The 16,074-nt window shown below is 40.4% G+C and overlaps 1 protein-coding gene across 5 annotated transcripts in view; it reads left to right on the top strand.

The window, feature by feature from the left end:
* TENM1 (teneurin transmembrane protein 1) overlaps window positions 1–16,074 on the top strand; it is a 910,925-nt gene that overhangs the window by 731,102 nt on the left and 163,749 nt on the right. For 4 of the 5 annotated variants that reach the window (XM_068956568.1, XM_068956571.1, XM_068956570.1 and 1 more), the window contains one exon: window positions 10,960–11,200. In XM_068956568.1, coding sequence (XP_068812669.1) covers window positions 10,960–11,200 — 241 coding nt within the window. Of the gene's footprint in view, window positions 1–10,959; window positions 11,201–16,074 lie in introns of those variants that run through there. The other variant, XM_068956572.1, reaches the window with a different exon arrangement.

Raw genomic sequence — 16,074 nt, forward strand, 5'->3', positions numbered from 1 at the left:
CCGGCACTGAGCGAGCTGCCCTCCGCGTCCCAGCGCCTGGGCAGCGGCAGCAGCTGACGACTTCCGCGCTGCTACTGCTGCTGCTTCCCGCAGCCGTAGCTGCCCCTTTTCCTCGGGCAGGCAAAGAAGCCGGAGTCTAGAAGTTAACTTTTTTTACACAACACATAAATCTGCTTTAAAAGAATCAATAGCATGATACAGGCTGCAGTGATTTTCAGCCTGTTTCAGCACGATTACTATGCAGCTCTGCTCCTCTGTACCCTCCAGGTGAATGAGATGATGAGCCCAAATAAAGCTTTATGCACTGCTCTTTCAGACATTTTAGTCTACTTAACTGCCTATAGTATTTACACAAAATATAGTTGCAAAGTTTTGTCAAGAAAAATATTCCTGAATATAGCATTTATTAATAAAACTTTACTATTTAATGTTATTTTGATGAATTGAGGTAGATAGGCTGGCATATAGAGCCACAGGTAAAGTCCATATATGTTTACATATTACGGATACGTTGGACAGAGATTTCCCCCCAACGGGTTACTATATAACCACAGATGAATGCATGGGTTTTTTTGATACTGCCTATAGTCCTATAACAGTCACTGGAAATGTTTGTAAAGATATTCATATCGAGCAATTCTATGTCAGGATGAAATCCATAAGAAAACCATATGGGGTATTGTTGCATTGAATAAAACAGAGGTCTTTATTTTCTTACATAAGCTATAAACACATTCTTCAGAGTGTTGTGAATGTAAGAACTAGGATGTGTTTCTCCAGATATTCCTGATATATAGATATGTTTCTGAAAGCATTATCTTAAAAATGAAGTAAATATCTGGGCATGGAGACACAATTACTGAATGATCTCGTAAAGCTTCAAGCTTCTATGTCCGTATGTGCTACTGATCATAAAAATTGATCTAGTATTTAGCTTATGCTCTACCAAGTAATGTCAGTAGACATGCAGGGTGTGAGGATTTCACGCAGTAATCTGGAATTCAGAGAACAAGGTATCCTGTGCAAAGCTGTTGTATGTCCAGGTTGGAGAAGCTGGACTGTGATTTGTCTGTGACCCTGGGAAGTTCAGGCACTTCCTGAAATAAATTTACAGTGTGGGTCTAGTACTGCCAGCCAAGCGCTAGCGCTGCCTAGACCCGATAGATAGGAATATTTTGGGATGTTGCCCCCAGCTTTGTCAGGGACTGTGCAGGAGCCCGTTCTGTAGGGCTTGAGTTTGACTCCTGAAGTAAGTAGCAAGTCTATAAACATGAGCTAGACCTTATCGTCTTTTCATGTTTCTCTGCAGCCAGAGGGTATTTTGTATGTATCAAAATACCAGTTGACACACTAACCTCTTTCATGGCTGAGCTCCGCGTTGAATAGGCTTCTGTTCTTCAGTGAATCGATAGATCTGGAATCACTGTCCCCAAACGTGAGAGGGCATGTGACTACGTGGCGGGAGTCATGAGCCATCCTTGTGCCCTGAACACGAGCGGTGCGGTTCCTTTACCTTATTTGGGCCTGTAACATGGCTTGACCTCAAGCAGTTCTCGTTTCCTAAAAATGCTGCAAAATAGCAAGAACAAATATGCAACAGATCAGAGACAGGCAGGCAAAGTTATCATCCATTGCAGAAAGGCTTGTTAACAAAGTGACTTAATATGCCCGTGTTCATATTTCCACTGAACTACTGGGCTAAATATACCATGTATTTCAGTATGATTTACAGTTCCTAATTCTGTTACCTATAGATCCGTTTTAACTCACAACTAATGAATTTAATGATGCAAAGGCCCAAACCTGAATATATACTACTCTACTGAAGACTGTCAGTAACTGGGGAAATGTTAATTTTTACAACCATGCCTAGTTGCAACCTATTTTACCAGTCATAAACTGCTCTTTAAGCAAAATCTGTTCACCTATAAGGCCAGCAAAATTTGCTGCCAGGCTGTGTGTAACTGGCTTTTGTAAACCTGGATGATAGGCTTACCATGTAGGCTATAATCTCTCTCTCTTTGTTCAGAGGTTTAGAACGGTAATTTACTGTCCCCTGCGAGTTGCCACTGATAGAAGTTACAGCTCATGATGTTGACTGAACCCACCACTTGTAAGTAATGGCAGGAATTATGCGTTCTCCTGAAATATCACCTTTAAGCTGGCTGGGAGCTGTCAGTCTCCACTTCTATCATATGAATACTGTCTGACAGTAATTGTACTAGCAGCTGCTTGATCTGCTAAACAAACCACTGGAAGCCCGAGCTGGTTGTTCAGATTGCTCCCTCCATCTCCCTCGTAATTGGACTGCTTTTCCGTCCCCGGTTTTCCCTTGACCTGTGTGACTCAGCCACTGACAGGTCTTAGGCTGGAACATACCGTAGTGATTTCAGGGAAAGTTCTCGATCCGTATTTGAGAAAATCTGATGCATGTATTCCAGTGCGTTGTTGTACCACCTGCAAGGAAGGAGATGGAAGACTGGGTAGGATAGTTTCATTTCTAATTTGTCTTATTAATTGACATAAATGTGAGCATTTCAGCATTTCACATTAATGGGATAGTTTTGCACATAAATATTACATGTAGAGTGAATTGGTATTTAACAGCTATATGAACAAATAGTGTAAAACAAAGCTATAATTCAGACAGTTCAGCAGAATAAAAACACCTCAGGAGCTCTAGTTATTCACTCCCCTTTGGCAATGTTTATTTTATATGAACAAGCATCTGTGTGATTATGTTGTCAGGTGCTACTGCATGATAACATTTAAAACTTGCATCTTATCCATGGTACAGAGTGTTATAACCCAAGAGTCATTTCTTGTTACAAACTACAGCACAGAGAGTGGCATCTTATAGTGCAATGTTTATGTCCAAAATTACTCTACTTTAGCAATCAGACTCCCAAGTTAAAACACTGAGTGATGGAGTTAATTAAGGAGGAGTAGTGCTGTTGTAGCACTAATGGTCTGCAGATGTAAGTGCCTCTAAGTGAGGCAAAGTTTGTCAGGAAAGGTGATGTCTTTCATTGCACCAGCTGATACAACTGGGGGGGAAAAAAAAAAGCTTTCGGCACACAAACCCTTCTTTTGGTTTGAGTATATTAACACTTCTGTCGTCATAAAAAGCAAAACCACCATCCCCCACGCACACCTAAAGAAATAAATAAATCAGTGTTATTTCAAGAATTTTACAAAGTAAAAATTGACAAGCTCAATACATGGTAGACGAAGAAGACGGATGCCAGAATCATTTGAATCTTAAAAGGCAGAATATTATTAAACACATCCTATCAGCAAAGTTAGAAAGGGCTGCCGTGTGATAGCTCCCTAGTGATAAATCACTGCCTTTCTGTCTCTAATGAGTTCTAACCTCCATTCTTTTGCCTGAAAAATTCTCCAACATCTTTCTGCAGCTGAGTAAAGAAACAGAGTGCTTGCAGAGGTACTTCTGAGGTACTTATTTTTTGTTTTCCAAAAACGTGTTATCTCCGTTATTTTTTTTCACTTTCATCATTCTACTAATGGTGGGCTGATAGCATCATATGTTTAATGTCTTACCAGAAAATAGAGCCCAGCCGCGTTACCATTCTGACATGCAAAAGTAATGACCCAAATACAGAAGTCATGATAATGAAAATTGGTAATGCTTTATGTTGATAGCAGTCATAAGGCATTCATATTTAATACCAATTTCATATGCAGATAATTTCCAGTCTGCTCACGCTGTTTGAATTGCAGAGTTTCTAATAGATTTTAAGATTAAGTAATCCATTTCAAAATTTCATGTTAACCTTAAAGAAATTTTTACAACACATATCTATTAGAAGTAGACTGAAAATGTAAATTAAAATAATGAGAGAATACTAGGATCGTATTAATCCATGTAAATAAATACGGAATCCAGAGAGAAGTATAGCTGAATAGTGCAGCGTTTCACAGGACATCATACTAAACAGAATTAAAGACACAGAAAATACTTACTTCTGTAAAAGTGAAAATGTGTTAGAGACCGTCTGCTGATGCTCCCAGCATTCTCTTTTACCCTGGTGTTCAAAGCTGGGGAATTACGTTTTCATGAAGTTTGCTAGAATGAGGTCCGCTATGAGTCCTTAAGAATTATAGTCACTTAGGTCTTACAGTACAAGATTTAACTATTTTATTAATGTAAGAATAGAAAAGAAGTGTTGCACAAAGTGTGTTTGGAAGAAGCCCTTACCATACTAGGGTTGACAGAAAAGATTTTTTTTTTTGCTACAGAGTTAGACCATGCAACAGTCAACATAAATATTACTTGTGCTTTTAAAAGAGAATTACATTGCCATCATATTTCGTTTGTAAATATGACTAAACTTTATTATGTTGAAGAAAAGTAGCAGACCTAAGTTTCTGTTACCTTTAGGAAATTGTTAGAATTCTTATTGTACCAGATCCATTTGTGTTACAATGACCCACAAATTAGAAGCTGTCAACACATGCCATATAACTGTAAGAGATTCGGGTGAATTGAACATGTGTTACTAAGAATTTTAAAGGAAACATTTAATGGGATCCATATGAACACACTGGACTGAAAGTTTAAGTATCATCAATCACTGGTTTGACATCATTACGTTATTGTATTGCAGATCCAGCTGTCAGCATTTTGTGCTCGTTGACACAGTTGAAAATACATGGTCTAAGGCCTCTGTTAATTTTTCTTCAGAACTGCGGTATTTTCAGCAGAGCCTTAATAATGATACAGGGCATTCATCCTACTGTTAGAGTGGTAATATGGTAGGAAATTGCCTATTTTAGGGTGCACCTATACTGATAAATAAAGGGCCCAGAGCTCCTTGATCATCTGGAAGGCTTAGTTGTTCCCTCTTTGCCTCGATGTGGTCTGGAGCCTCCCAGCCAGCTCCCCAAGGCAAAGCTGCTGCAGGGGCTGGCTCACAGCCCTGCAGGCATGAGCCAGTAGAGCATGGGGGGGGAGTAGTGTTGGTCCCTGGAGGCCTCTAGATCTCTTTTACTTAGCATCACAGATGTAAACTTTTAGTCCATATGACCTTTAGTTTATAAGCTTTCATTGCATTATAATCTTTATCTTGCATAAAGCAGTATATTTTTGTAGCATTCTTTAGAGATGTTTAATATTTTATATTCTAGAAGATTTACCGTGTAGTAAGACGGGGGGGGAAAAAGATTATATACAGCAAAAAGTATAATATCATAGTGGTCTGAAAAATTCCAGAAGCAAAGGGTTTTGGAACCGAGGTAGGCTGACTGAATGTTGAGGCGTAAGTGTAGAATATATTACTTAAAACACAATGTAAATTTATGCATCAACAGAGAATCTCACACACAACTCTCTTTCATATTCACCTTTTCTCAAAATACATGACAGCAAAAAATAGAAGGAATTCAGAGATGGGCAACAGATAATTAGAGGCTTGATAAGGTCATAGGGGCATACATAGAAAAAACATATTTTAAGTCTGAAGATAAGGTCTCATGAAATCAGAATGGAAGGAAAGGGCAGGAGGATTCATAAGATCAATAAGTATATTAACATGTAGCAGAGCCAGCATTCTGCAACTGTAACACCAATGTTTAGTTCCTAGTTTGTCGTCTTAGACCCTGGGCATAAATGTCATTGTAAAATTCAGAAATTTAGTGTATGCTTTTTAGCTCTACTCCTAAGCTTTCAGATTCTTTGTCTTCCCTGCACTGAATCTTTTCCAGTTCTTCAGTGCCCATTGATATAAATGGGGCACAGTGCTCTGGGCATAATGCTTGTATTCTGTTCTGTAATATCAGACACCTCCTCCTGCGTAATGCTGTCTTTGTAGCTTCTGTTTTCTTAAATAAGATTACATTCAGTCGTCTCTGCTTGATTAAAATATTACAGATTGCTTTGGAACTGAGTAGTGTACACCCATACAGCTTTTAAATAGAAACCTAAACTAAACTCTCTGAACATATGTTGCTATTTACTTCATTAAATAATGGATTGCAAGCTAACTCATACTCAGCTGAGGCAGATCTAGTAAAAAACTTACCAGTACATAGTTAATTTAGGAACTGAAAAAATGTAAATCTCTCAAAAGCACTGCAGGTTAAATGCAGACCTTTTAAAGTTCATTACTTTTAATATATTCTCGCTGATATACTTTGCTGAGTATTGCCGTTTTCTCAGTAAATGGTAAAACAGTTCAATTACCCCTTCTTAGTTAGTGGATCCAAAGATGAGTCATTAGGAAAATGGTTTAACAAAAGGCCTAGTTTCCTTCCAAAATAATTTGTAATCGGGTGCTAACTAACTGAGAAAGCCTTCTTATTTCGTCTTTGTCTATACAAATTCAGCTACATGTTTGTGATCACAAAGGCATTTTAGCCTGTTTCTCAAGGAAAATGAGTTTATGTTAATGCTCTTGATGTCCATGGGTCTGTATTTCCGATAACTTTTGAGTAGAATGGCGATACCCAGCCAAACACGGCAGAGTAATGGAAGTTTCTAGGATAATTAACCTTCTGAAAAGCGGAGGCCAAGTAGGGGAAAAAAAAAAACTGAATTGTTGTATTCCCTGAGGGAAGATGCCCCAGCGGCTAGAACTCGGCAGCTGCGCAGGTCTGCACTGCGTAACTGCAGGGGACCAAGCCTGCGCGTTCAGCTGCCCAGGAGCACCTTGGGCTCAGCGTTGAGCAAGGGCAATCCAGCACAATGATTCAGAGCCAGAGAAGAGGAAACATTCAGGTCAAGACCAGAACTCCTCCCAGCCGTCTCCAGCAAAAGGAGAGCAAGTAGAAATCCTTCAGACAAGCAGAATTCCAAGAAAAGTTTTTAATAACTAGCATCGATACAGCATTCTTGTTTTTGGAATGCAAAGAGTTTGAGATATATCTGAAAATCAAACACTGAACAAATTAACATTGCTGTTTAAGAATGAAAGTAAATGCCCTAAATAAAGCAGTTGGAAAGACGTTTAAGTGGAGTTTGTGGTTTGGATTGGTGAGAATAAAACAAATTACCTCCAGAATGGAACAAAGAGGTGCAAAACAAGCAGAGTATCATACACATCTTTGGAAAACGTCACGTTTCTAGACGGGCTTTGCTGAAATAAGAAAACTCTTTAAAAATAGCAAGTTCTTATGGGAAAGAACTGAGTTTCTAAAAAGGCCTTTCTGTCTGTAAAAAACGGGGCTAGATTCAGGTGAGGACATGACGCTGCGTGATGAGGCCAAAGAGGGTGGCTTCTGGTTTGGACAGTCATCAGATGAGAATCTGATCTGGTGCGAGTTACTGTAGATGAGAAGTTTTAGCTGAAATCAAGTTTATAGTTATGTTTTTAGATGAAGGGAAACTGTTAACATGTCAATAAATATATAGAAAACTAATAATGCTGTATTTGCATTTCAAACTCAGAGCTTCTGATCTAAAATTTAAATAAAACCTGAACATTGCTCTCTCAGCAGTCATTATAAATAAAAACATGTATTGCCATGAATAGACAGCATTGTGCTAAACGATAGCAGCATGATAAAAATTCATAACTAAGCTAATTTCTATATCATCCCCATACACTCCAGATTCTTGTTGGCTTTAGACAAGTTATCATGCATAATTTCCCTTTTTAGATATTTAAATGATTTTGCATGAAGCTATTTTACAGAGTCTGCTATTCTTTCAGAGATCTGAAGGATCATCAGTATGCAGATTTAGATACAATACTGTTTTATCACAAGCAACATTTTTTTATGGAAGGAAAATAAAGTTAATGGGATGTAGACTTAGTTTCAAGCAAAATAAAAATAACTTCGCTAAATCAGAAACAGTCTGTAAAAACTAATTAGCAGCTCGGACCAGCTTCTCAGCTCAATGAATTTACAATGGTCCATTGAAGTGAAGGTCTGACGCAGAAGATGTGTCTCTGGCGGAGGTTTGCCGTGACGGCAGTGGCGGCACGAAGGGGTGGTCAGTTGGTAGTGCAGGAGGAATCCCCTCCAACGCCGGTGCCGTGAGGTGCTGTGGGAAGTAGCGCTGGGCGATAAGGCACCCCGCTGGCCAGCAGTATTTTATGGCATATAGGGTTCACAGAGCAACTCTGGCCTGTCGCGAGGAACAAACTAAATTATCCGTCAGATAATGGTGTGCTGTCAACAGGATAGGGGTGGTAGAGGCAAAAGGAGAAGAAAGGAGCTAAGAGATGCGCTGCTGTACAGGTTGTACCGTTTTTCCCGTTCACCTGTGGAAGGGGTCGCCCTGACCACGCGGCGTTTGCCGCTTAGCTTTCGAAGTACCGTCTGGAATCTGTCTGTCCTGGCAAAGATCGGTCAAATCATTATCTTCTAGCTGACAGGGCAGTGGCACAGCTCTTAAAATGGTTTGTCGTGCAAATTATGGGCTGTCTAATACTCCTGCAAATTTTCTGTAGAGTGGGAATAAGTTTGATACCACCGATAACGGAAAGTCATTGATCAAATACTTGAGGACGCTGGGCATCAAATATTATGTCCGAAACTTTGGTAGCTTTCAATTCTGAAATAGCAGGATACAGGACTTACCAGGATTAATCATTATATGAAAGTGCCTTAGGAGATTATTTCAGAGCTCTGGACTGTTGACTCCAGCGATTTCATTTACTGAGGTCTCCAATTTTCTAATATGCTTAGAAATGCTTTTCTGGTATATGCAAACTAACATTACAGTGTAAACCTTAACGCGAGTGTAAGAATGCTGCCTTGATAAAAGATCAATGAAATTTAAAAGGATTAAGCCTGGGACAAATCCATGACAGCTTTGCTTACCGCAGCATGGAAAAGCTTATGTTGAGCACTAAACAACCTTGTTCCTCCAGTTGGGGTAAATTGTTGTTGTCACTGAGGAAAAAGTGCTTTTTTCCCACCAGGCAATCCAAGAAGGGAAGGGGGTCTGCTTTCGTCTTGCATCGTGAAGAAAATCGCGTCATAATTCCACAACCGGCGTGGTGTAAGTGGATGTCAGCAGTAGCTCCTTGCAGGAGATCTTTTTCCAGGTTCGCCAGAGCTCCCTTCCGGCCGGGTTTGGTGCAAATTTGGCTGGACTTTAAGTGGCTCAGGTAAAAGGGAGGGACAGTGCAGGAAGGGGACAAAGCAGCAGACGCCGCTGCTGTCCCCTTCTTGCGTTCCCTCGGGTGACTCCTGGCCATCCCATCAGAAACCATGGGTGAGCTGTGCCGGTGAGCTGGGAGGTTTTACATTAGAGGGACTATGTAGCTGCTTGTAAGACAAGAAGCAGGAGACACCAGTGGTCACTGCTGCAGTGGGAATAAAGGTCTCGATCACAGCGTCCTGGAGCCAAACACCGAGGTCGTTTTAACTGCTCTTTCCTACAGACTAGCTAGCAAATAGATCTGTCTCCTGTGCAGGCATGTGATACAGAAGGAAAATGGTTGTACCCCTGCACGCGTGTGTTATTCAACCTAGCAAGGGTCCTTGCTGTGAGACGTCGGGGTGTGATCGGCTTCCTCGCGAGCGTCGCTGCTGTTCTCGACCTGCTGCCGGTGGCCCCGTTTGCCGCCCCAGAGTAGCGCCGGCCCCCTGCCTGTCCTGTGTCATACCCACCACCCGTGTGCACAGCCTGAACGCGCTGGGCACCTTGCAGTGGGCTAAAAACCCTTCTCTAGACACCCCAGTCGAGTCCTCAAGGTCGTCCAAGCTTGGAAAGCAGCTCCTCTTCCTTCCCGGAGAAATTATTAATGTCAGGGAAGGGCGTGAGAGTAGCACCTCCTGGGCAAAGCTCGGCTGGGGGGATCGCTCACAGCTTCTCAAAGCATCTGGGTAATTTCATTAGTTACCTCCTTTGAAAGGGTCAAAAATTACCTCTCACTAACTTGGTAACTTCTAGAAGACAAGATTTAGGGACTGGAAGAGTTTCAGGTTAATAGCTTTGCACTTTGCCCAATCTGGCAGTAACTTTTATCAGCTTCGTTTGCAAAGTATGTGTTATCATTCCTTTACAAAGGAATTTTTACCTCAGTTCTCCGTAACTTCATTTCTTGCTGTATCCGAGAGGCATTGGAGACTCTTGCGGGGAGTAGAGAGGAGAAGATTTTTTTATTATCCCTTCAAAATGCCGTTATGCCGAAGGCGCGTCTCCTTTTTGCAGGCAGCTGAGCTTACTCCAGCCCACTCTGCGCCAAGGCAAAGCGGAGCGGCCGTGTGAGCGAGCGCACGGCACCCGCCGGCGGGCTGCTCCTCGGCCTCGCTGGGCAGCGGCCGGCACAGGGACCGCAGGGTCTTGGTCACGCCGCCACCAGGTGTTGATGGCACCACCCTCATTCGCAGCCTGCGCTGGTGGCTGTGGACTCCTGTGCCACCTTCAGCCTCCACAGAGCCTTTTCTCAGGCGTCGCAGTGATTAGTGCTGCAGACCTCTCCCCAGCTCACATTTAACAAATCCAGTAAAGCAGTGGTAGAAATGTGTTAACCTTATTTTGTGGAGGATGCGTGTTAGGTGGTGGTTTTGCAAAAGGAATTGCTGAATTATTTTCTCTTTTGATTTGAAGTGCAAGATTTTTATTCTTATAGTGTGTCTGTTTCTTTCACAGCTCTTCTTAAATGAGATTTATACCTGATGAAATCAGTTGGTATCTGGGCTGTAATTCAACGTCAGCTTGATTTATTTGTTCTTTATCCTCCTCCCCAAAAATCCTATGACAAATTACGTGAATGCTCTGTCGTCTTCTTTTTTCTTTTTTTTTTTAGCTGAACTGAAGCACAGTGCTGGAGCACGTATAATATTCTTTATTCTGTATGTAATGTTCTTTATTTCAGGAGAGTATTGTATTTTAAATTATTTTGCAAGTTGTAATAACTTTACAGACACCCAAGTTAACAGTGTGATTGGTTGCACAGTGCTTTAATGCCATTAAATATTATGTCATGCTTTCCTGATCTGTTCTGAAATTACAAGTCTCTGTGGGTTTCTTTGTTGTTTCAGACATGCCGGGTAGCCCCCACAACCAGTTCACGTTCAGGCCACTGCCGCCGCCGCCGCCGCCGCCGCATGCCTGCACCTGCAGCAGGAAGCCGCCGCCGCCGGGCGACTCTCTGCAGCGGAGGTCGATGACGACCCGCAGCCAGCCCAGCCCCGCGGCCCCCACGCCCCCCGCCAGCACCCAGGAGTCCGTGCATCTCCATAACAGCTGGGTCCTGAACAGCAACATACCGCTGGAAACCAGGTACGGACCAACCCCTGCTATGCAGCAGCTTGGAAATGTTAAGAAAAGAAAAGCTGGGGGGGAGGCCTGAGCTTGACTTGAGAAGACAACGGGGAATTGCAGATTTGTCATTCAGGCCCTGCCGAAGCATTTTGATTTGAGGCCATGTTGTCATGCACCGTGTTTATTCGGTTCATCGAGATCATTAACGCTCATAAAAGCATGCTTTGTAAAGTTTGGGAAGAGATTGATTTCTTTAAAGTGTGTATGTTACGCAACTGTCTTAGATTTGATCTGTGTGCAAGCAAGATCGGTGCTTCCATGCTTGTGCCGCCATCCCATCTTCTCCCAGGGACATTCTGCGCACGCGGTAATCAGCAAATAGGAGAAATTTTGTTTGGGCTTTTTGGCATCCTGGGGATAAAAAAGAGATACGAAATAATACTAAAGTATTATTTTCCTCCGTGTTTGTTTAAACATGTCAGTGCATATATGCACAAAGAATACCATAATCAGTTGATAATACAGAGATGATACAGGCCAAAGACATGTATTAAATATGGAAAGCCTTACTTTCAAGAGGGAGAGCAGGGAGGGTTCAACTTCAGAATCATCCGTAAGTGGCACAAATAATCTACTTAGGAAAATAATGGCAACAAAATACATTCTGTATTCAGAAACCTGTGGTTCAGTACCCAGAATTCTGCCTGCAGAGGTGCATGCACAGCTTCCTCTGACTTTCTGGCCATAAACAACTTTATTCCTGGTAAGTATTAGCTAATTTGATGGCCTTTAACTACAGCTGTGTTTGCTGACTTGGTGCATATAAGAAGCCCTTGATTTTCTACAACATTTCTCTTCCTTTTAGAACCATTGTGAATACAGCAGCAAGAAGTTTTGACTAGAGTTTTCTTTGAGTTTTGACATTCTACAACATAAAAAGCACAGGACTCTGAAAGATATTTGGTGATACTCAGATGAACTGACATTGGACTAATCCGAGCCAGAGAATATAATGTAAAATGCATATAAATGTGGGGGTTTTTAATATGTACGTGTCCAGTTGCCAGTTATCACAGCTATTTAATCATTGAGACTCTTTTTGATTTTATTGCATAATTTAATTTTAGTATAAATCTTCAAACATATAACTGCTGCTAAACAGAAATGTCATGTAGAATAAGTCTATCTTTGAAAGGCCATCGTAAATTGCAGTGGAAGAATGAGCTGATTCATTTTTAAATAAAGCTTTCTTTTTTTGTCTGGAGGATATCTGCTTGAAATACTACAGAAGAATCAAGGAGGAAAGAAACTTTTCCCTCAAATTGAACATACACAAAATTTTAGTCCCACTAGTCCCTCAGTCTGTTTTTTCAAAGTTAAATCAAAAAGACAAACTGAAAGCAATTTTTAAAAATGCTTCTATTTGGAATTTCAGGTTTAACCACGTTTATCTGTGTTTCAGAATATAATTTTGTCATTTAAGATTGAATCACAATAGAAAGCTTTTAGCTTTTTGCAGGTGAGAACTTGAGAGGGAAAAGTGATAATAAAATAACAGTGAAATAATGAAACACTGAAACAGTATTTCAGTACACTGAAAACTATAAAAATGCAAATTTCTAGTACTCATTCAGCAGTAAGTATCGGTCAAATTCTATTATTTCCTAAATAAACTTTTAAAAACCTCAGTATTCCCTCAATGGTTAGAATCAGAGTTCCTGTTTACATAATTTTCATAATGGTAAATCTCTCTTATTTCTGTGACAAGCTTGTGTATCTATACCTTTTGCTGCATGTAAACCTGGTCCGTAGGCATTTTGGAGCCACTGAGTACTTTTTGGTTCTCTTCGGTTAACACTTTGGCAGATCTTCTGCAGCCTTTCTCCATCCCTATTTGGTATTTTCTCTTCAGACCTCCTTATTGGGGGAAATACTTTATTAATTTAAGTCTTTTTTGTAAGCACCTCTCTTTTTCTGGCTTACTGTTTTTGCAAATTTGAGTCGTCACCTGAAGGGTGTTTTCTAGATGTATATGTATTTATATAGGATTTGATCCGGATGACAGGGCTATATACTGGATTAAGAATCCAAACTGGAGAACACAGCGTTGGCTCCACTTCAGTGACTCCCAGAGTCGGGGAGTTTTCCGCGTTCCTAACCCTCGGTGGCCGTTCTAGCTGATTCTGTGCACCCTCTGGTAGCTGGTTGCAGCCTCTAATGAAGCTGGCTGAAAGGCTATATAATCTTAAAGGAGAATCTGCAAGACTATTCACCAAGGTATATCTGCAGTTTATGTAGGAAGAAGTGATAATGTTTGTGGTCACCACCTCCCAGAAGTCTATGGCACACAGCACAGTTTGGGGAGGGGAAGTTGGAACTTTTCTTTTTTTCCTCCTTTAGCAGGGAAAGATTCAGATGGAATTGAAAACACTTTGGCTTAATACCTGGATTCTCTTCCTTTCCTCCTCCATTAATGTTCAGCCCTCCATTAAAAATAATCCTACAAAATAAATGGAAACATGTCAATGGCAGCTGTATTTCTGTGCTAAATCCTTAATAGTACAAAATCTACCTAATATATATGTACCTAATATGTATAAGCAGATTTTATTTTTTTAATTTGGAACATTTGCAAACAAAAAGAAGATTTAGAGACAGTAATTTATTCCCTACTGTAATAACTGGCCGAAAAATCACAATGCACATGTTCAGCCTTTCTATCCAGCAGAATCTCCAGTTAATCCATAAACAGCGCACGTGTTTGCGCAGTTCAGCCATCGCCGCGTAGTATGAGAGAATTTTTAGGCAAGAAAAGATTTCCTAGAACTAATCGTGTGACTACAAATCCTATTTACTGTGGATAGTCAGAAATGAAGCACGTTTAAGAGTAGACTTGTAATGGTAATCTGTCATATTTACATATAAGAAAATTCCGTGGTTCTGAAAATATATTTAACACACCGATTAGAAATCTATTCTTGTATGATTAGGCTCTGAAAACCTACTTTAGACTGAAAAGGGGTGTCGTAGAGACTTACACAGAGGTGGTGTGTTCCAGAAGCTTTTCTGTGGAGTAAAACTTTGTTAAGTTTTAATGGAAAAGGGCTAATCAGAAATTCTGCAAACGTTCTGTGCTTCATCTAAAGGTGTTTGGTGCATGGACTAATCCATGAAACACTCTTGCCCGGACCCAGCTTGCTCTCCCAACTTCATGAGTAGACTGACATAGAAAGGTGAAATGACTTGTTCAAGTTCACATCAGCTTTTGGTAAAGCCAAAAATAGAATCTAGATCGTCGTCGTCGTCGTCAAGGCCAGTTCTCTACCTCCGGCTGTTGCTCTGACTGTAAGCAGCCCAAATGGAAACGGGAAGCAGGAACACCTTTAAAACTTCAGAGGATGAGATGCAGAATAGTCATTGATGAAGAAACTGGAGAAAAACTGTACCTGCAGGAAGGGTAACAGCTTGACCTGCCAGCTGACCGCCCTGCAGCCTTCAAGGCTGTAATGTGCCCGTGAATGCAAATGTGTCCTCTATCTGTATGCATGCACATACAGTACAGAAAACAACTTATCCATTATTAAAATGACTTAGGAACATGCAGTAATTTTGTTGTGTCACACAGAAAATAATTTGTAAGTATTGCCAGAAAAAAGACTGCAAGGTTCTCTCGCATCGCATAAAAACACGGGAAACATTCGTTCTCTTTTTTAGCAGCAAAATGTTATTGGGCTCTTACATAAATTGATTTTTTCTTCTGCCCCAGAATAAAGTACTTGAAACCTGTTGCCTGTTCCCTTCCTTGCCACTGAAATAATTGTTTTTGCAGGTTTCATAGATACTTTGCTCTAATGTTTCAAATCTTATGATTTACAGTGTTAGACATTGTCATTATCGCTGACAGCCCCATTTGAACAAGGCTTACTGCTTTTTATGGAATATGTTTTAAACTTTGACAGTTCAGAGGAGTGTTTTTGGCTTTCTCCATTCCCTGTTAGTTGACTCAGTGTTTGTTTACATATCTGATATTTTGGGGTTTTTTTCTGGTGCTTGCTACTTTTTTTTTCATTTCAGTCAATTTCCAAAATACAAAGAAAAAATTAGATTTTAAATGTGTATTTCTCATCCTCCCTGTATTATGCTGCAGTTCCCTCTCATGGATAAACCATTGGACGTGCTTATTTTGAATATGGTTTGGTTTTGCATTTAGGCTCCCTGAGGATTAGGTGCATGTTACTTTGTGATGTTTAAATTCTCTGCCAAAACATCAAAACTTACCTAATTCTGATTTTGTTTCAAAGTGTCTATTTTTAGTCCTGTATTTTGTGCTTCAGTATTTTGCATATTTGCTTGTTCCTTCCTTTTTTAAATCAGATTTCTTTCTCGTTCCTATAACCCATTTAGCAGTGTTGGCAGTAAGGTTAATGCTGTGCTGAATGGACTGAAATCTCCCTTGAATGCACTGGCAATGAGCCAAGTACTGTGAAAAAGACAGCTTAATTTAAGCAATCTTATCACCATGGTAATAGCTCCTCTAAAGGGACAGTGAGGTACCAGACCATGAACCTGAGATTCAATTATCATTAATTTTTATAAAACTTTGAAGTTGTAGGATAATAAGAGAAGTATTTGGAGTTCAAGGCAGTTGTGATTTTTAGTTATTATTCAGCAATATTTCAGAGCCCTAAAATTTGATTCTGGTTCTAAAAACTTTAAGAGTTTTGGAGTTTTTTTAAAAAGTTTGCTCAACCCATTATATAGACAGAGTCATTCCTTTCTATATTATGTAGTTGTGCATATTTAGGACTCTCTGCATTTCAGTCGTCTTGAAAGTATTGTCTTGTTTGTGGTGCCTTTTAGGACGATGGAGATCTTAACAGCTGTCACTTACC

The sequence above is a fragment of the Struthio camelus genome, chromosome 11 (genome assembly GCF_040807025.1).
Source record: "Struthio camelus isolate bStrCam1 chromosome 11, bStrCam1.hap1, whole genome shotgun sequence".
NCBI classification, from domain to species: Eukaryota; Metazoa; Chordata; class Aves; order Struthioniformes; family Struthionidae; genus Struthio; species Struthio camelus.